The sequence below is a fragment of the Chenopodium quinoa genome, unplaced genomic scaffold (assembly GCF_001683475.1).
Source record: "Chenopodium quinoa cultivar QQ74 unplaced genomic scaffold, ASM168347v1, whole genome shotgun sequence".
Lineage (NCBI taxonomy): Eukaryota > Viridiplantae > Streptophyta > Magnoliopsida > Caryophyllales > Amaranthaceae > Chenopodium > Chenopodium quinoa.
Window position 1 is genome coordinate 613,201 of NW_018745120.1, and position 21,733 is coordinate 634,933.

General features: G+C 33.5%; 2 protein-coding genes across 5 annotated transcripts in view; one reads left to right on the forward strand and one right to left on the reverse strand.

The window, feature by feature from the left end:
* The first annotated feature begins 5,642 nt into the window (after nucleotides 1-5,642).
* Nucleotides 5,643-16,225, forward strand: LOC110710092 (probable WRKY transcription factor 49). The gene is made up of 3 exons (XM_021888358.1): nucleotides 5,643-6,389; nucleotides 12,227-12,367; nucleotides 15,584-16,225. Exons 1-3 carry the CDS (start codon nucleotides 6,040-6,042, stop codon nucleotides 16,032-16,034), a joined length of 942 nt encoding a protein of 313 aa, XP_021744050.1. The 5' UTR covers nucleotides 5,643-6,039; the 3' UTR covers nucleotides 16,035-16,225.
* A 1,850-nt stretch (nucleotides 16,226-18,075) lies between these two features.
* The window catches only part of LOC110710078 (ATP-dependent DNA helicase SRS2-like protein At4g25120), a 38,292-nt gene continuing 34,634 nt past the window's right edge, over nucleotides 18,076-21,733 (reverse strand). For 2 of the 4 annotated variants that reach the window (XM_021888337.1, XM_021888333.1), the window contains one exon: nucleotides 18,076-18,915. In XM_021888337.1, coding sequence (XP_021744029.1) covers nucleotides 18,826-18,915 — 90 coding nt within the window. In that variant the 3' untranslated portion in view covers nucleotides 18,076-18,825. The remainder of the gene's footprint in view (nucleotides 18,916-21,733) is intronic. The other 2 variants (XM_021888334.1, XM_021888336.1) reach the window with 2 other exon arrangements.

The window sequence follows — 21,733 nt, forward strand, 5'->3', positions numbered from 1 at the left end:
TTTTTTGACAGCTGAAAAAAGGGAGAATTAATCCCCAGTAAACATTCAAATACTAACACAATGAAAATTTAAAAGTAGGTCTGCAATGTTACGTAAATTTGCCAAAGTTATTATAATTTGTGTACACTGAAATATATTTAATCTCTAACATCAATCGATCTCCCTAAACTTGGCGTTGGGTATCTCTGCGATGAGGACATTGTCATCACGGAGTACTTATTAAAAGTAGCAATAATTTGAGATAACTCAATTGTTGATTGATCCAATTGCATACAATAGCTTGAGTATTGAGATACTTCTCTTTCTCGGTTAAATCTAATATCAACACGGTGATGCGGTAGAAATCCGTGCACACCCAGTTAAGTATTTTGGAGAAATTTTAGATCAAATAATTAGTGGTATCATATGCAATCAAACATATAGATTTATATATTCCAAAGTTTTTGGCTTTTAAGTTGTCGACTTTGTTGGAGTTTTTAGATATTCCCCATAGTAAAACTCCAAGTCTAGGTACATTTGCTTCAAAAATTCTAAACTCAAATTTGGTTGATTGCCTTAATTAGTATCACATATCAATTACTTGACTTTTGTTATCACCATTTCTTCACTAACCGTTTGCTTATTGATACTCTACATAGTTGGAAGCTAATTGATAGACATGCATAATTAAAGGGAGGTAATTTGATACTCCTTGACTTTGGGGTATGCATGTTTGCCGTGAGTATTGAGTAGTCTAGGTTCATAATATTTGATGATTTGATCACTCATTTTAAGGGAGGTAATGGATTATTGATACTCCTTGATTTTGGGGGTTGCATAATAAACATGAGAGTGTTGCTTCTTTGGGGTTGAGTGCTCCACTATGGCACTATATATTGACTCTCCTCCATTTCATGAAGACACACAAAAAAGATATCATAGTGTTCTCAATCTAGCTCTTCGTAGTATACCGGAGAGTTAGAGCATCAAAGAGTTAGAGTCGTGTATCCCTAGAGGTCGGTAGCTATGAGTCCCCTTGTGTACTGTGTGGGGCAAATTCGACTTAAGATTGATGGAAAGCAATTAAAATAATTAAATGACTTATTTGAAAAATGTTGTGGCGTGACAATAGATCACTGCCCTAAAGTTGAATTTACCTCGCACATTACACATGGACTTGTTAGGAATCGGGGGAGAGACAAGGAGGAGAGAAAAGCCCACACATAAGTCCAAGTGAGGTTCCATTTCAAAATTATATGGCAATAGAAAGAGTAGCTCACTTAGCTTATAAACTAGTGGTTCTTTATTTAATTTTTCCATGTGGAACAACAACTCACACTTGCAACCTAACAATCTTGAGCGGAAACCATGCACCGAAACCCTCAGAATACTCCCAGTGAGAAGCTTGTATGGAGGAAAATGAGGTGTAGACAAGAACCTCTGAGGAGATCACCAGTAAACAGGTCTTGACCTCACAAACCCTACACAACGGCGTTTAAGAAACGGGTGCGAGAGGCCCAGCCGAACCATCGGCTCTGATACCATTGCCATATGGTTTTGGAATAGAACCTCACTTGGACTTATGTAAAGTGGCGGAGCCACGTTGGAACATGGGGGAACAGGTGTCCCTCCTTTTTTAAAAAAAAAAATTCAGGTTTTTCTTTAAAATAGAATATAAGTGTTACAAATAAATGAAATAACCATTAGATTCATTTGGCTCACTGGTTGAGGCAATGCGTTTTTTATAGTGCTTTCTTCCTTTCACCTTGATCACAGGTTCGAATCAAATAAATGGTTACTTGATAAAATTAATTAATGAATTGCCTTCATGCATCAATGTACTTTTTTAGCTTGCATCCATAAATTATTACTCTTTGTAAAAATATTATACGTAGTAGACTAGTAGTATATTTCAAATTTTATTAATATGGAATGAATTGTAATACTTTAATTTGATTAAACTTTTTTCTTAGAAAATAATTTGATTAGTTAGAAAGTTATGACTTTTTTTAATTTCTTTTTCCAATGTTATACAAAACTTTTCATAATTTTGTATGATAAGTTGTTTAGCGGCCAACTACTTGACCGCATGGTTTAAAAATTGTTTCATATTAGTCATTTTGTAGATTACATAACACGAAATTTGGGTTTTACAAAATAGGCTTTAGTTCTTTGTTAGATAATTTGCTAAAAATGTAACCAACTTTTGTACAACTCTTCTCTTGGTACATAGCAATAATTTGTCATATAAGGTTTTTACTTTTTTTTCAGTATTAAACAATTTATGTATTCAATTTTTGTAATGATTTTTTTCAGATTATTAAACGTCCCAAATTTATCCCCTCAAGTTGAAAATTCTGGCTCCGTCACTGCTTATGTGTGGGCTTTTCTCTCCTCCTTGTCTCTCCCCCGATTCCTAACATGACTCATAGCAACTGACCTCCAGGGATCACGACTCTAACTCTCCGGTGTACCATGAAAGCTAGATTGAGAACACTATAAAATTATAACATAATAAGTCTAAAGTCGACGTATACAATTAAGATGGAAAGTTAGCGACAAAGTGGTAGAAATGGTAGATTCATCCTTAAGAAAAAGAGTAGTAAATGCTCAAAAATATGAATAAGGATCCTTAGAAGAAGATTACACCAATTAAGGTATAGTAAACACTATTGACATTGAGGTAGAAAAGACATGAGAAGAATTCCTTATGTACCCTACCACAGTATAACTCCAGATTTATAAAGAAACCTAAATTCTTATAACTCAAGGCATAGAAGAATTAGTCATCAATGCTTTGTAATGCCTGTAAAAGGCACACGCGCTTATTCAATAGAATTGGATTTGAGTTTTTATAAAAATCTTGAGCTTTTCTATTTAGGTTTGTTATAAATCTAAACACAAATCGAGACATTTGTGCATCAAGAACCGTGACTTCAAAAAATCCTCAAAACCCTAGAGTTTATCTATCGTATAATTTTTCGTTTATTTTCTCAAAAATCTGTCACTTAAAATATCCAAATTAGTTCATACAACTTTCGTCCACAATCTTGCGTAAATTATCCAATTTCATGCATCATTTAGATATTTAAAAATTGTTACAAATGATAATTAAATTAATATTTCATAGAAAACTAAGAGGTGTAAAAAGGAAAATTAATAAAGAGATATAACCTTACAAAATACTTTATAGTAATTTGCTAAAATAAATATCATTAGAACCGAATAATTTAGACTAGTGTAACACATAAAGAAGATATATAGGGGTATAAAATTGTAACAGTAGTTGCTTTTTTTTTTCCTTAATAAATAGTAACAATTGTTTTTTTTTTTTTTTTTTTTAGGTGACAAGAAGCCCTAACAAAAAAAAAACACACACATGAAATTAAAAGGACCAACAAAGCAATTGTCGATGACGAGCTTGAACAGCCAACCAGTGAGCCGGGGCAATCCACTAACGAGGAACCTTGCGAAGCTTGCAAACAGAGAACCACAAGAGAGACAGCCAAATATCCTGAAGCAACCAGAGATAAAATATCGTCATCAAGGCCATCCCTCAGAAGGGAAAAAAGATTGGAACATTCGGAGTAGATAAGGAGACGACGAAAGCCTCGACGATCGGCAGTCCGAAGAGCCCACAAACAAGCCTGTAACTCACACTGAAGGGCCGAAGAGGAGTGACAAGCTCTCGAGCATCCACCCAAAACAGATTCTGAAAAAACATCCCTAAAAATCCAACCTGCTCCCGCGCTGAGATCGAAAGCACTCCATGCCCCATCAAACAGAATACAAACATCAAATGTAGAGGAGGAATCACCCTACAGATAGCAAGAATCAGAAGCTATCAAAGTAGGGGGAGAAGGTCTCCCTAACGAGCAAATGAGGGACCTGAACCCTTGCGCCGAAACACTCTTACATATCCATTCTTGCACCAAATGAAAAATTGCACTAGAAGACAACACTACCTGTCTAAAAATCTTGTGATTACGCGTAAGCCTGTCTAAAAATATTGGGAGAGTGTTGAGATTTTGAGAAACCAAGTGACTCTAGAAAATGATCCTCACGTGACAATGTTGGATAAGGTCCAAATATGGAATATGAATTAAAGGGTTGACATTTCACAAAAGTCCATTAAATTATGGTCAGGCGCAGGTTCAACGACGTCCACTCTTATTTGTTTTGCAACAATACTAACCCCAAAATCCACACTTCTCGTCAAAAAAAAAAAAAAAAAAAAAAAAAAAAAAAAAAAAATCCACACTTACTCACTAACTCGCATATATATTCAACTGTCTCATTTGTCAATACTCAAATACTCAATATACATTAACATTATTATGGTAGATAGATTGATTGCGTACGGGTATCTAACACATTACTCCAGCTTTTGTACTCATATGTAAAGTCAAATGCATATACTACCAATGACATATTCCTATACTAAATTTACTTTAATGTGGTAATTTAATATTAAAAGGGTTTTAACTTGTGAGCCAGGTTATGTTTTATTTGGCTTATATAAACATTGTTGTTAAATATTACAGTACAAGTTTAATAAGTTCGGATAAGATTATGATCCGGATTAGTTACACTTACAATATTAAATAATATTTAGTTCAAAAACATTTCAATAATAATGTTTAATGAAAATTGTAACAGGGTTAAAATTAGTGGTCTTAAACTTTTGAAGTCCAATAAAGTAAATGGCAACTACGTACTATTCAAACAATAAAAATGGAACTTTGATTAAAGTTCAAGTCCTTAAGAGAATGGTTACGTTAATTAACTCCCAAGTTTTTCCCTCTCTCCAACTCATATTAATCACAACTCAGGGTGTTGTATATGATTTAACACAAATTGTCTCGTTAGGGCACTACATTTGAGCTCATAAGACATAATCTATATTGACCCATTTGTACGTACATAAAAAGTTTATTATTTTTTTTTTCTTGATAAGTTAACTAATAGTTTTGAGAGAACAGTTTAATACATGTGTGTATCTTTTTATTTACAAAAAATGATTTTAGAAAGATATGATAAGGGATATGTATTGAGTTTTTAAAATATTAAATGAAGTTGGTGGAGTATTTTTACATTTTTTGTTTGATATAATGTGACATAGTGGTATTACTGGTATATATTCATACATGGGGCATAGTACTTAAATCAATAAATAATTTAATATCTCAGTTTATAAAGTTCGATTTACTTAGTTTATTATTTATATGATTAAAATAAATAACTTTGACAATATTTTATGGTTTATATAATAGAAATAAATTAGCATTTTGTCTTATTAGATTCCCTCTAAGTGTAAGTTTTTCAAATATCAACTTTTTATAATTTTCACTTATATAGCTGAAAATATTAATGGTCAAAGATGCACACATTGGAGATTTCACAAATATAAAGTGAGTCCAAATTTCATATCGGAAGTAGGAGTAGTATAATAAATACAGTAATAATTAAAAAATATTTGTTATTTAATCACCATAATTTTATCTGGATTAAAAATCAAACATTTTTGATAAAAAAAAATGGAAAGCCTCCCCAAAATTTGAACTTACTATGCAACAAACTAACAACCAACAAAGTTGACTGCTTTCATCTTTATTTTTATTTTTTTATCTTCTATTCCGTAATAAAAAAGTTGACTACACCATTTAAACTGACTACGGCACTAATTAATAATAATGCTAACTACTACCAAATGGCCGGATAGATTCATCATTGATGAATAGTTATGGAAATAAAACCTTGTTTTAAAGCCATCAACACAATATATTCTAGTTGAATAACACATATATATCTGCTCCACGAACTTCACATTTCGGATCTTATATATCTTTCTCTTTCATTACCCTTATTAATTCTCTCTACTAACTCCTCTCTCTTTCCCTTATTACTCTTCAACTATACAGCTACACATAATATATACTTTATATTTCATGTCCACGTGAAAAGTTATTAGCACAATTCATTCATCAACTACTAAAATTCATTATTTATTCTTTCAGCATATTTATATCATATACTTGTATTTGATAATACAAATTTAGAATGGATAATAAGGTTTGCTTAACATGGCCTAATCACCCGTGGGAAGATATTGATTTACTCAAAGATGTTTTAAAGCACGCCGACCAACCAACCACAACCAGCAACTGGCTGCCTGCTCCGCCGCCAGCGTTGGATGATACCGCCGTAAGTCCGTCAACTGATGAACCACTATTCGTCAACTCATCGTCGTCAACGTCGTCATCTGATCAAAGTAATAATAATAATGAACAAGTTCCGGTGTACCAACATCAAGTCTCTAAAGTTTATTCCGGGCCTACACTTGTTGATATTGAAAAAGCTCTTTCGATTACCACGGCTACTTCCCTTCGTAACCATCTCTCACATTCCAGGTTCGATTTTCTGTTTTGCTATTTACTCAAATGTGATCGTACCATTTTTGTGTGTTTATTTATTTATTTATATGAGCTTAAGCAAGAAACTACGAGAAATATTAAATGACGATAAACTATTGTTTGCTGTAGTAGCAAGTAAATGGGCCCTGTACTCCTTGTCGCACTACACCTTGTGAATACTACACCAATTTTTGTGTGTTGATTGTATTATTACTTGAAGCCAAACCAAGCATAATATGTTAATATGAAATAGCGACTATGTCTATTTTCAATTAATGCTGTTTGAATAGGATGTTAGACATAATAATATGTAATATGTGACTATTATTATGTCTAATATAGGAGACTAATCATGGGAGAGGGGTACCACTAGGCAGCCATTTCCCCTAGCCACGCTCACCTTGTGCGCGCTAACTAAGAGCTCGACCACGATGATATGATTACCATGTCACCAACAAAGATTGGCCATGCTATATAGTAATTAATCTAATTATGGACTAGAATCCCAAGTATAATACTGAAGGCTAGTGCAAGTGTCGTGGTCGCGCTTGAGGTGGTGGTCATGGTCATCTGTTAATGTAGTAGCATAAGGGCATAGGTTTATTGGAGGAGTTCTCCAAGGTGAGAGGCATTATTGAAGAGCTAGTTTAGTGCTACTCTAGCGACAACTAGATCAGATTTCCTAGGTTAATCTAGGATGACTCAACATGTAAAGACATTTTAGAAAGATCTTTGTTACGATCAAGTGTCATAATTTTTTTATTTTATTTTTTATTTTTTATTTATGTTTTTTTTACCACCCGGTTCACCCTTTAAGCTAATTCGGATTTGGAAATCAATTTTGGGTGGTTAGGTTCCATTCCCCTCCCAACTATTGTTACGGGGGGACCAAACACGCGACAATCCCTATCAAGTATAGTCTCAATCACCACTACACCAACAACCATGTCACAATTTTCTTTAACATTTTTTCTTCATTACTAATATAATATGTGTCAACGACTTTTCAAATTACCTGGCCCACAATTGTGTGTATCTGTAAAGAGAAACTCTTAGCATTATTTGGTTTTTTCTAGAGAGAAAGGTATAGAGAACCCTTTATAGAGCTTGGTACCAATGTACTTGTGCTAAAGAATTTTACCACTGCAATTATAGTTAATATAATTACTCTGATACATTTCATTTTAGTTAGACACATTTTTGTAGCCAGATTTTCTAATGCATGTTTTAAACATCAATATCTCCTTATTAGAAAACAAATATTATAAAAAATTGATATTTAAAAAAATATATTGAAACTAATTAATATGGCCTATATGACCATGTTTTTTCTCATTTAATAACCACGATATAAAGTCAATTTAAGTTTATGTAAATAATGTTAAAATCAAATATACGGAGTATCAACTAATAAGAAATGGGGAAGTATATGGTTGTGGTTTTATTGTATAACCATAATGTTATTTTGTATTAAAAAAAATAGCCTCATTTTATGGTACAGTGTGGAGATTTTTTTTAACAATACTCTGTTAAAAAAAAGAAAAGAAAATAGGGTAACAAACATTTAATTGTTAAGACTATAAGTATATAATTAATATATTTTCTAAATTAAATTATTTTTTAGGAATAATGCAAGAAAAAGTTACATTGATCGATATAACTAGTGTTTTATTTCAATCACTTGTATTATTTCTAAATCCAAATAAATAGTTAGAAGAAATTTAAAAAGGGGGAAAGGTTGTATATACTTCGTATGTCTTTATGAATTTATTTATTTTTAACATTCGGTTAATATATCCCAACGGCCTTCTATTAGTTAGCTCCCAACTACTATCAAATAGTGCCATTAACCCTCTGGTTGTGGGTCACCCTACATTTTTAAAAGAAAACGTTTTGTAGAATTTGCTATAGTGATCTAATTTATAACAAAATTTTGCCAATTTTATTATATATGCAGAATTTTTTATATCGATTGGACCACAGTTTATTGATCAACACAATGGAACATACAATTTTAAAATAGGTCCACAACTTTTGGTATTGATTTGGTATCGATTTACATTTATTTACTTTCTTTCTCCAAATTTGTTGCAAATACACTTTTATTCTGTTTTGTTTTGCTTAAATTTTTCTCTCTCCTCACAAAGTGTAGATACACAAACTACAAATATATGAAAGTGGAAGTATAAAATAAGAACATCTATGACACATACCCATTTGTTTTATTAAATGTACTTCTCATACTTTTTATTAACAAAGTATACCAGTTTTCATAATCGAATGAATTTTTTTAAGTGCATTACTTTCTCTTTTTAGAGGAATATACTTTATTTTATTTTTACGAGTAACCATTACCAATCATTCACTACCCTCCTGATAGGTTAAGCAATCAAATAACAATTTCTCTTCTAAAGTTAAATATTTGAAGAGAAAGTAAATGGAACTTGGATGGTGAGGATCGAAAAAGGGTTAATAAGATAAATGATGTTTTTGAATATCGAAGAAATGTACTCTATAAATGGTAGAACAAAAGCACTTATATATAGCTAAAGGTGAAAAGGTACATGAAAAATTAAACAAAGCTATTCTAATTTCGTCATTTATTCATGACTGTTTTTTAATTTCTAGAATCATTAACCAAAAAAGAAAGTAAATATAGTGTGCCAATTATGTAAACATTGGTAAAACAGAAATTGTTATATGTGGAAATATGTAAGAAAACAATAAGATTGAGCAAGTAGGGTTTGTTTAATAAGGAAAAATTGCATACATTTGAGGTAATTAAAGTAGGAACAAAACTTTTCCTAAACAAATATTGAAACTGTACGGATTAACCAACAATCAGGAATAGGACAGAGAGAATAAAAGCTCAACAAGTCAACACATGTACGTAGGCCTAAAAACAAAATTGTTGTCGACTTGTCTGAAAACGCTGAAATTCACAATCGACATTCATTCTTTGACCAATTTCCGTCAATAGCCATAATTATAGGTTGAATCTGCAATTATACATTTGATTACCACTTAACTGTGAAGTATATATCAACATTGAAAATGGTAAGTAAGTAAAAATAGACATCACTTTTCCATATCTATTATACAGATTATTGTTTTCTATTTTACGACCTCCTTAGTTTGAATTCTTAAAGTTATGACTTTTTATAAGAAAAATAAAATTAGAAACATTGATACTCTGTATTATTTATTATTGTACAAAGTATAATATATTATAATGTGGATCATGTAATGGATTATGAGAAATAAAAGTGACATACTTTGCTAAAAAAAAATTAAAACAAAAGCAAAAAATAGAAATAAAATACATTAAAATGGAAATTATGTTCAAAAAAAAAAAGAGAATTGAGGTAGTACAATTATAGTAAAGATATTAATAGTCGAAATTTTACATTAGCAAGCATGTGTAAAGCGTAAACAAGTCAGAGAAACAAAGTTAAAGTTCTTTCCGTTGCAAAATATTCTTGAAAACATACAAAAGAGGTATCATTGGCTTGGTAGTAAAGATTGAGCCATGCATGTATAAGAAAGCTAACAAGTTTGAATCCACATACCTCCATTCTTCATTTGTAATTTAATTATAGTGTCTTTGAACTCATTTAAGTCCAAAAAATAAAAAAAAATAAAAAAATAAATAAATAAAAATAAAATCATACGGAGTACAAAATTACAGATGGAAGTAGCACTAAATTTCTACAAGATAGCTACATTTAATTCATTACTAAATTCAATATTTACTGCTGTTATTGATTATAATTGTAAAATTAATAGGCACTTCTTGTACAGAGTATTAAATAGAGTAAAAAGTCAACACATGTTCTCGAATTTGTTAGGTTTACCAAGCCACAAGTCCACCCCTGACCAAGTATATACCACTCTTATTGTTGTTGTTTAAAGTTCTTTAATTAGTAACCTTTATTCAGTACCTATGTGACGTGATTTGAATAAAATATTAACCCTTGATCAAGTAATTCCTCACCGACTGAGTAATCCTGAATAAGTAATCTCGACCATACTGTGTGGCCAAACGCATATAAAAATTTGTATTTAAAAGCAAAAAATAAGACAGGTGTTTTATTAATATTGTAGTACTCCCTCCGTCCCATAATACTTGGGACGTTATGGTGGACACGTAGTTTAAAAAAACTACAAGTGGATCCATTTAAAACGTTTGTTTATTACATAAAAGATTCTCTTTTCTATTTTTATATTGTAAGAAAACAAAAAGTGAGGGAGGTGGGGGTTGTGAGGAGAGAGAAAATGTAAGATTTGATTGGGTTTTGGGGTTTGTGGTCCCAAAGAGAGTATAGGAAAATATTTTTTTTTATTAGTAATTTCATTCCATATTTAGTAACGTGTCAAGTATTTTAGGACGGACGAAAAATAGTAACTGTGTCAAGTATTATGTGACGGAGGGAGTATAAATTTATTTTTACAATAATATAAAGTGATCTTAATTTTTATTGATAAATTACTCTGTTTATAAAATATATTACGGAGTACCATTTTAAAAAAATACTCCCATTGGTATTTACATAAGTAAAACGTTTTGATATTCATAACGTTTTACTTATTTACAATGTTTCGACTTTTTAATTAATTAATTTACACACTTCATCTATATGTAGCAATTATTTCAAATTAGGATGGAGATAATATTTGTATGATAAGTTGCAAAAACATGCATGTCTTGTTGTCGTCATAATCAATATCAATGTTTATTGTGTAAGTTATAAATTAATATAAATTGGAGTGATTTCCCAACGAAACTTTGAAATTTGTAATTATACATTGTACCAAGTAAGCAACAAGATACGTAAGATACGTAAAGATATCTAATACGTGTATGTGTAAAAATATTCTTGTATATATATATATATATATATATATATATATATATATATATATATATATATATATAAAATAAATAAAAATAAAAACCAAAAACAAACCTTAACCAATGCAAGGAAGTGTATCAATATGCATTCTATGCCAACTTCTAAATTTCCAATTAGGTGTTTATTTTAAGGAAGAGCTAAAAATGAAGTGAAAAAGTTGACTCGTGAAGAATTATATATGCTACAATAGAGAGTGAGAGATAGCTCAAGTGGTTAGAGTTCTCTCCCGATTCCAAAATATCCTGGGATCGATTCTCACCCTCGCCCTTGTGGCTCTCTAAACAACAACAACAACAACCAAAATATATATATATATATATATATATATATATATATATATATATAATAAATTAGTTCTATTTTCTAACCATTCATATAAATTAACATGGTAGGACCAAAAGCTTATTACAATCTGAAAAAGTTAACCATTAAAACAATGTATTCAAGACAAAAACTATAGAAAAATCTTTCCCCTTTTTCTTCTTAACTGTGACGAGGACCTAACATCAAATATTATCGTGACTACCCTACATTAACATTGCGTGATCAAGAGGATTTCAACACTAGCAACAACTTTGTTCAGTAATATGAAGTATATAACAACCATATGCAAGGTTGATTATCCACCGTAATGATGAAGATAAAATTAAATTTCAGTTCTTGATTATCTATCGTAAAATTATATTCAATTAATCTAGTTGATTATCCACGAAATGAAATTCATAGTGCATAAATCAATATTAGAATTTAATATTCCCTTTAACATTTGAAGGGTGAAATATTAATTAACCAATGCAATTAATTAATTTCTTTATTATTTATGATGTATTAATTTTTACAAATTATTATGCATGTCTGGATAAAGTCTTTTAAGTTTTGTGTTAGCAATAATTAACATGATAATGTCTAATTTTTGTACAGTATTGTGTTAGAGAAAGAGTTGAGCAAAACTGAGAATAAATACACCTTAAAAATCAAAAGCACTAGCTCTGGAATGGCTGATGATGGTTACAAATGGAGAAAGTATGGGCAAAAATTTTTTAAGAACAGCCCTAATCCAAGGTATGTTACTCTCAATCAATCTACAATTCCGTGAATTTTCTTTTGTTTTTTTACTATTATATACATGTTTATATAAGTCATATTCCGTATTTTTATTTAATAAATTACGTATAGAGATCACATTAATTTATTTACAATTTGATCGGTATCGGATTCAAAATATAAATTACTTAGTGGTTAAGTCTTGAAAGCCCTCCTTCCAAGTCTGTAAAAAGAGTGAGATTGAACGATTTCATTCTCACCCTTAGCAAGAGATGAGATCCCTGAAAATACATAAAATGATTATTCTTCTATTGCACCAAGCTAGATATGGTAAAAACAGCTTTATATAGGAAAATCGCTTTTAAAATCTACACTATATATTAAAAGGCGTTTATAAAATCGTGCCTTAGCAAGAGATGAGATCCCTGAAAATACATAAAATGATTATTCTTCTATTGCACCAAGCTAGATATGGTAAAAACAGCTTTATATAGGAAAATCGCTTTTAAAATCTACACTATATATTAAAAGGCGTTTATAAAATCGTGTATGTGCCACATGTATCCTTTCTTACACCAGTATGACGTCACTTCATCATTTAACAACCTTTAGCATCATGCCACATCCTCATTCAATGATCTTAAATAAAAATGCATACAAAGAGATTTGGACCCCAAACCTCATTCAATGGAAACCACATGTATTACCATCTTAGTTAGAATTAAATCATGCTCTATTAATCCACTAAGTTATTGTTGTCATTGTATTCTTATTTACCCATGTTAGAAAATTAATAAGTCTTTAAAGCGCCTAAAAATAAATTTTATTATTCAAATTATCACTCGGAGCAAAGCGCGTATCACACACTAGTTAGTAAATAAAATCAATGTTTACAAGAGTGCTTTTATTGCTCATCTAACATAACGGCCACCGTTATTTGTTTTCCCAACTTACTCCCAAAGGGGGCGTTTGGTAGGAGGAGTTTGGGTGGGAATGATAATTTTTATCCCAATTTACAAAAGCTCACTATTTTGGTAGGAGGGACTTTGGGTGGTAATGGGATTTTACGTCCCAAAAAAATAATACCAGGGGCCAGGTATTAAGGTTGGGAATTGATTTTAAGTATGAAATGACAAATTTATTTTTAATGATAAGAAAGAAAAAAAAAAGTATTTGTAAGACTATATCAGTAAATTTGTTATATATTTCCAACTTATTCCATGACTAGCCAAACATGGGAATTACTTTTAATTCTCAATCCCCATTGCTATCATCTAATTTTCATTTCCACCTGCCAAACGCCCCGATAATTTTATGTTGCTCGCTAGCACCACCTACTCATAATTTCATGTGCTCCTTAGCTTCATTCGTTCGTCGTTGGCCCATCACTTGGTCCCTTGACTATTCTCCCTAAATCACTTGTCCACTCTTTTATTGGTCCATGAAAGTTTTCCTTCCCTTAAAACATTTGAATTCATGGTAATAAATACTTCATATATGTGGTATAACTACTACCTCCATCTTATCTAAGCCTTTATTTTTATCAGAATTATGTTAGGAAGGTGGGTTAAATAAATAAAAATATTGTGCATTTGATATTTGTTTGGCAATTACAATTGTGCCGTTGTGAGATTGAGTTAATTTTTTATACAAAAAAGTAAACAATATAACAAACAATAATATAAAAAAACAAAGTAGAAATGAGGAACAAATGCGGAGAAACCCGTCATAAATGAGAAACAATGCGAGGTATATTCCTCCTTTCCCACATTGTTTTCCCTAGGGAAAACTTTAACGAATAAGCAGAATACACTATAATACAGATTGTGGGTTATTCCACATTAGAGGATAGAGACGAAAATGTGTAAACTACATTTAAGGGAGACTCGTTTCCATTCTTCACTTGAACTGATTTTGAGATATAACTTGATTTTTTTGAATTATCTAAGACTCGTTTCCAATTTTCACTCAAATTTAACACTCTTTTCCAAGAGGCAAATGGGACCCTCATCCATGTTAAATAAAAGATGAACATACAGTTATTAATAATAGTGTTGCATGGATAGACTTAAGACACGAAGTGTTATGTACATCAAGTTATATAAGTTCACAAGAAACCATCAAACATATAATGAAGGGGAGGTGGGGAAGGAGGAAGTCCATGCTAAGAAGCTATATTAATTGTCATAAAGAAGGCTCTTTTATTATTGTTGTTGTCCTTTATGCCTTAGTAAAACACTACTTGAGGTCGACTGAATAATAAGCTGTTCATATTTGAAGTTCCTCACCTTTTTGTGCTTTTATTGTGGTTGATCATAAAGAGATATGCCAGAGGATTGGTTTAACCTGTTCAAATGGATGGATTAGGTTTTACTACCAACCATACTATTATGTAATAATGGATTGGGTCTAAATAGGACAAAAGTGACGACGATTCTTAATACTAGATAGTGTATGTATTATAGTTGGTATTAGTGAATAACAACAACCTCTAAACTCTAACTAGTACCACTAATTAAAGAAGTGTAATGGTTTAATTAGCTGAGTTCCAAATAAGCAATTTTTAATTCCAATAATACCAATAACGCAATAATTTGTAACAATAGAGATTGCCTTCCTCTTCCTCAGCTCCAAGGCTTAATTTATTGATTTAGGTAATCTCTAACTCTATGTGATAGTTTCTTATGTTTTAAATTACTTTCTAGTTTTAGGTTCGGGCGATACCTCGAATTATTACATGCACTTTATTTTTCTTTCTCAATAATCAACTATATATATTTAAATTTATAACATCAGCAAAAAAAAAAAAAAAAATATATATATATATATATATAAAATAATAATAATAATAATAATAATATTATTATTATTGATGAATACTTCTTTTAACGCTTCTTTGACATTCCATTCAAGATCATTTACAGATTGAAAAGGTGTGATTAATAAGTAAAGACAAATATGTAAATTTGTAATACTCGTATATGAGCACTGATGACTCCCAAAGAAGTTGGTTTACCCTATTTCACAATGATGTTCCAACTACAATCAAAAGTAGATTAAATCAACCTTTGTAGTTTTATTACAAATTGAATCAAGTTGTCACAAAATTTCATCATAATTTTTCTGAAATATCGTGTGATAAAGGTACAAAATTATTAACATAGTTGTGTCCTCTGTCCTCAAAGTACCAAAAGAAGTGTTACTGTTTAATGTATGCTTTTGTTTAAAATGCAGAAGCTACTACAAGTGCACAAATCCAAGATGTGGGGCAAAGAAGCAAGTAGAGAAGTCTACAGATGAGCCAGACACACTTATTATTACATACGAAGGTCTTCACCTTCATTTTGCATACCCATACTTTAGCAATACTCAAATTGAACAAGCATATCCTCCTTTAAAGAAGGCTAAGAAAACAATGTTAGATGTTCATCAACAAGACATAAAGAATGAAGTTGTGCCTGAAGCAAATGGAGAAACAAAGAATCCACATCAAAGTTCTAAAGGTCATTCTCAACAAACGATTGGGCGATCTCAAGGTTTGCTTGAAGATGTTGTGCCTCTACAAGTACGGAACCCGTCGAATGGAAGCATGTTTGATATTCCTTCTTCTTGTTCTAGTTTTTATCCTTCGGCGGTTGCCTCATCCGCTTCTCTTACCTCACCTCCTTATTTTCCATTGCTTTAGGGACTTTGTCAATTGAAGTTTTGCGCTTAATTTAAGTACTCCATTTGTATCTAAATAATAGTAATACAACCTTTCTCTCTAGTTACAAACAATTCATAATTGAGTAGAGTCATGAATGAATTTTAAAGGATTAGGTTTTTCATACACACCTTTAATACAAGGAGTTTACAATGTTAGTGCGCGCAATGAAATGTGGCTTAAAATTCCTATTTCTTTAAGAAAATTACATATTTTGTTAAAAATTATTAAATTATGATAAGATATTGTACATATGTAAAGAATTTATTTATTTTTTATTTTATTTTATGAGGGGTTAAGCTTTACTCTCTTGACCTATACAAGTACTTAATTAGGGAGTGGTGGTACAACATTCATGACCGGCTAACTAGTACACAAAGGGGGTTTGATCATTTCCTTCGTGGATACATGATTTTAGATGATGGAGGCTTGCTCCTTTGCACTTCTTTGACATGTGCAACCGACCATAACTTTTTACTCTCTCCGTCCCTTATTTACATGTTTATTTCCTATTTTTCACGGGAATTAAAAAACTTAGAGATTCCTTAAAACCCATGATTGGGAAGTATAAATATGCATGTGGGGTTAAAGAGAGGTAGAGAGAAAGAAAATGTAGTTGATAACTATTGAAAAGATAGAGAGAAAGTGTTGGAAAATGATGTCAAAAGTACAAAAAATATAAAAGAAAATTGATGACAATTCATCAAAAAGAGAGAATATAATAGTCAAAAAGTACATTCTTTAAATAGAAATAGACATGTAATTTTGAAACCCCTAAAGAGAAAAGTAGGCATATAAATAAGGAACGGAGGGAGTAACTTGGATGAAAAATTAAAGGTAGTGGACATAAGAATAGGGTGCATTTGATTAAATTCAAGATTCATGGAATCATCCTCGATAGAACATAGAATTTACGAATTCCAATTCAACTAAATCGCTGTTTGATTTTTCAATCACAGAAACCTCACTCCTATTCTCAGCGTTCAAGTCTTCTTCAATGTTATCAGTTAGATTTGAAATCATAGACTCCTCCTCAATAATTAGTGGCACGGTTTTCAAGGTCACTTTTTGGTTGACCATCTCTAAGTCACATGAGGATTTGACCTTCATGTGGATCTTCTTGTCACATCTCATCTTAGTTGAACTAAAGGTGATCGAAATTCAGGTCATGCTAGGCCTTAGCATGAATCATTATACCCAAACTCGCAAAAAAGAGTAGGCTTGTTAGGCCAAAGCGGGCTATTCAGGACAGGTCGGCTTTTTAGGCTTGCTTAAACCCGCACTTTTGTTGGGATGGAAAAGTTTGGGTTAGCATGTTAGATTATTAATGATTGCCTCTAAGTTGAACTCACCATCCTTGTAGGCATTGACAAGACCTTTGCATCATTGGTATCCATTGCCTTGTATTTTTCGAAATGCCTTTCATGAGTGGTCTTTTCCTTCGTTCGTAAAAGTCATCTACGAAGCAACATATTATAGAAACTTGAGTTTTGAATAAGACAAGGAGGAAAGCTTTAGAGACGAATTTCTTTTATTTCTATTAGAGATACAGTAGACAAAAAAATTGAAAAAAGTTTTTTTTTTTTTCTTCAAATAACAAAAATAACTTTCTACAGTGTAACTGCCCTATTAGCCCAAACCTTGTATCTCTTTTACTCCATATTTAGTATAAATTTTAGTCTTAGTACTAGAGTGATAAAAAATCGGGTAAGGCCAAGCCTATACATAAAATGTGTCCAAACTAACAAAATAGCATCGGGTTTATCGGGTCAAAACGACCTTTTTGACCTTTTTCGGGCTAGGCTCGGGTTTCGAATTAAAAATACACGTGTACTCTTTGTAGCCTTGTCCAAACCAACACTTTTTTCAAGCCGGGTCATATTGAGCTAGCGGGCCAGGCTATTGATGATCACCTTTACTTGGTAGTATTTTTTGCCCACTTTGTAGCTGCTTATACTTCCTCATTGGTAATAATCATTCCAAGCAGAAACACTTGTACTTTGTTACTAACATAAATGAGCATCTATAACCCTAACAAAGATGTCAACCCCAAATTTATTCAATCTTCATAAGATCACAGATTCACTGACATGGGTACTATAAAAAATTACAGTCCCAATACAATTGAACTTTATTTGGAGCCAATACACATATTTTTGACGCTTACATTAGTACCAAATAAGCATAATTTAATACCAACTAGGTTTTACTAGTCATTAAATGTCTCACAATACTAGAGACTAAGAAGTTCTACAAAGGAGACTGAGAAAGCTCTGAACAGAATTATAGCCTCATAGTCATAGGTAACCTTGATGCAGGATACTATGACTTCAAATTACAGGAAGTTCAACATCTCAGAAGCAAGAAACTCCTTTTATGAGCTCCACGTGATAGTTAATCAGATGCCAAGAGATAGATAAATCATACTTAATACCACATAATTATGGATTTTGCTAAAGTACATAGAGTTTGAATACTAATCTAAGTATATTTTGACCCTATACATATTAGAGTTTCAGCAAACATCAAAATTTATTTTCAGAAAAGTTCCCAGTCAAAAAGATACATCCGAGAAACAGGCATGAATGAATTGGCTATCCATACAAAACAAAAATAGGTTATCAAAGATTACAAAAAATTCTTGCTAAACTTCCTAGCACTAAAAGAAAACAATTTAATTAAAAATTAAAAATAAATAAATAAATAAACGTAAATGCTGCAAAGATTAGGACTTTTACCTGTAAATAAATAAGTGAGTGAATTTTCATAGTCCCTAAAGAGTTTTGTATTGTTCTATTAACCGAGAAGCATGCAGCTTTGATTCAGGGACGATTGTGCAGCCCAAGCTACGCAGATAACCAATCTGGTATATGTTTATAGTAAATGATTAATATTTTAGAATCAAGGAAACAAATAATTTAACAAATCTATAATTAGAAAGAATAGTGTTTAGGATCAACAAAGATGCACTTGCAGAGGACATATTACTTCTAGTATGAGAAGGTAAGTGAGCCATGTCGTTTGTCTCCCTTAATATAGCGTTTATGGTATCATGTATTCACAGCAGCTCAAATACTTGCATGACAAATAAAATCAATCAATTACTGAAAAGCATGTCTCCAGTCTTAGTGTTAGGATCCAACCTCTTTCATCATGTATTTTGCTTTCTTATGTCTTTACTTAGTTTATGTTAGACTTTCAATGTATTCGTGTAAGTAGTTTAGGCGCTAGAGGAGATTATTGTGTTACTATCATTTCAGTGTTCACTAGTATTTCTCCATGTAAACAATATAAAACTCTATATGGAGCGATGGTTGAATGAATGAAAAAGCTCCTATTCGGGTTGCCTTGCTTTAAGACTTGTGTGTTGATTTAAGCCTTTATAGATAGTGTGCTTGCCTTGTTTTAAAGCTCCCCACCAAACCAAGAGACTCTCAAAGACGCCTACATCCTTGTCGGTTCCGCTTCTGCCCGCTTCGAAGTATCGGCCGTCATAAGCCCCGACCTTGCACTCGTTACTAACGATTGCCTCATTGAGATACATTTGGTCCGTGTTGCTGTGTGCCCACGAACCTCTCTCACTCTAGGCTTGCGTTCTTGTTTCTAAAAGATAAGAGCGCGCCGCACGATCTGGTGTCAAACCACTCGGACCGTGACAGTTGGTATCAGAGCCAACGCTGCATCGTTGCCTAAACTCGTGTTCAAGTAGCACGCCAGTGAGGGAAGATAATCTCGAATACACCTTCGAACAACGGCTGGCCTGGCTTGAGGGCAAGTCTGAACAATGGGCCTTCCTAGAGGAAAGGGTGCCCAAGCTCGAAGATATTGTGATCAAGCAGGATAATGAAATCAGCAATCTACGTTCCACAGTAGATGGACAGTAGATGGACTGTTGGAGCAACTGAATTGTGTCCAGGCACTAGCTGATGAGGCACTCGACAAGTGTGCCACTATGCATGCTCCTCAAGGGGGCAGTGGGGGTGCAAAGATAAAGCCGCCCAAGCCCCAAACCTTTGATGGGGCAAGAGATTCGAAGCAAGTCGACAACTTCATCTTTGACATGGAACAATACTTCCGGATTTGTCAAATAGAGTATCCCTTCAAGGTGGATACTGCCACCATGTATTTAGTGGAGGACGCGAAGTTGTGGTGGCGCACCAAATATGCCGACATTCAAGCAAAAGGAATCACGCTTGATAGTTGGGAGGATCTCAAGAAGGAGATCAAGAACCAGTTATGCCCGGATAACACCGAGTTTGTGGCTCGCACAAAGTTAACCACCCTACACCACAAGACTTCCATTCGAGAATATGTGAAGGAATATTGTGCGTGCATGTTAGAGATCCAAGATATGTCAGAGAAGGATCGGTTGTTCAACTTTGTGCCAGGTTTGAAGGATTGGGCGCAACGTGAGATTTGGCGCCAAAAGATAGACACTCTAGCTGGTGCTATAGCAGCAGCTGAGAAGTTAATGGATTACTCACCCGATAAGGGCCCTAATCAGAAGAAGGGGAACAATGGACAAGCAACAACCACTCCTAGAAGCCAACACCCCGCCTCCCAAGTTAGCTCAAACAATGTTGGGAGTAGGTACAACAAGACTGTGGGGGACGACTCTAGAAGGAGTGGAGCTTCCTCTTCATCAAGTAAGGGAAGCACATCAACCTTCTCAACGGGGAACAGACCCCTAACATGCATCCTCTGTCGGGGCCCTCACAAGTGGTTCGAATGCCGTCATAAGGGAGAAATCGATAGTCTCCAAAAGAGGTTATCGGCGATGACGGTGGAGTCAAAACAGACCGAAGAAGCATGCGAGGTAGAGCCCGATGAGGAAGAGCCCTCAAGACTGGGCGCGGTGCACATGTTGTACGCCATGGGAAAGGAAGAGCCCGAGGAGAGGTCCAAAAACACTGAGTTGATGTATGTAGAAGTGTTGGTGAATGGGAGGAGGGGCAATGCGATGATTGACACTGGGGCCACCCATAACTTCATATCCCAAGGAGAAGCTCGAAGATTGGGGCTGAAGCCGATTCAAGAAGGGGGTAGTATGAAAGTTGTTAACTCAGCCGCCAAGCCAGTTCATGGGGTTGCAAGGAACATCCCAACAAAGCTGGGGGACTGGAGCGGAAACCTGGATTTCACTGTAGCCACCATGGATGACTTTAACCTTGTACTCGGTATGCACTTCCTACGTGCAAGTAAAGCTGTCCCGATGCCCCACCTGGGGTCAGTATTAGTAGCTGGACAACAGCCTTGCCTCCTCAAGACTTGCAAGATGAGAAAAGGGTCTAAAGGCCCCCTCCTTTCGACAATGCAACTAAAAAAGGGGTTGAAAAGGAACGAACCCACATTCCTTGCTACTCTATCAGTGAAAGAAGATGAAGCCCCTCAGGAAATCCCCGCAGCTTTAGATAAGCTTCTCACAGAATTTGAGGACCTCCTCCCCAAGGAGCTCCTAAAGGTGCTTCCTCCTAGGAGGGTTGTGGATCACGAGATAGAACTTGTTCCTGGTTCGAGGACCCCTGCTCGAAGCCCTTACCGTATGGCCCCTCCCGAGCTAGCGGAACTTAGAAAGCAACTGGAAGACTTACTAGAGTCAGGATTCATCCGCCCCTCGAAAGCTCCTTATGGAGCTCCCGTGCTCTTCTAGAAGAAACAAGATGGGAGCCTCCGATTGTGCA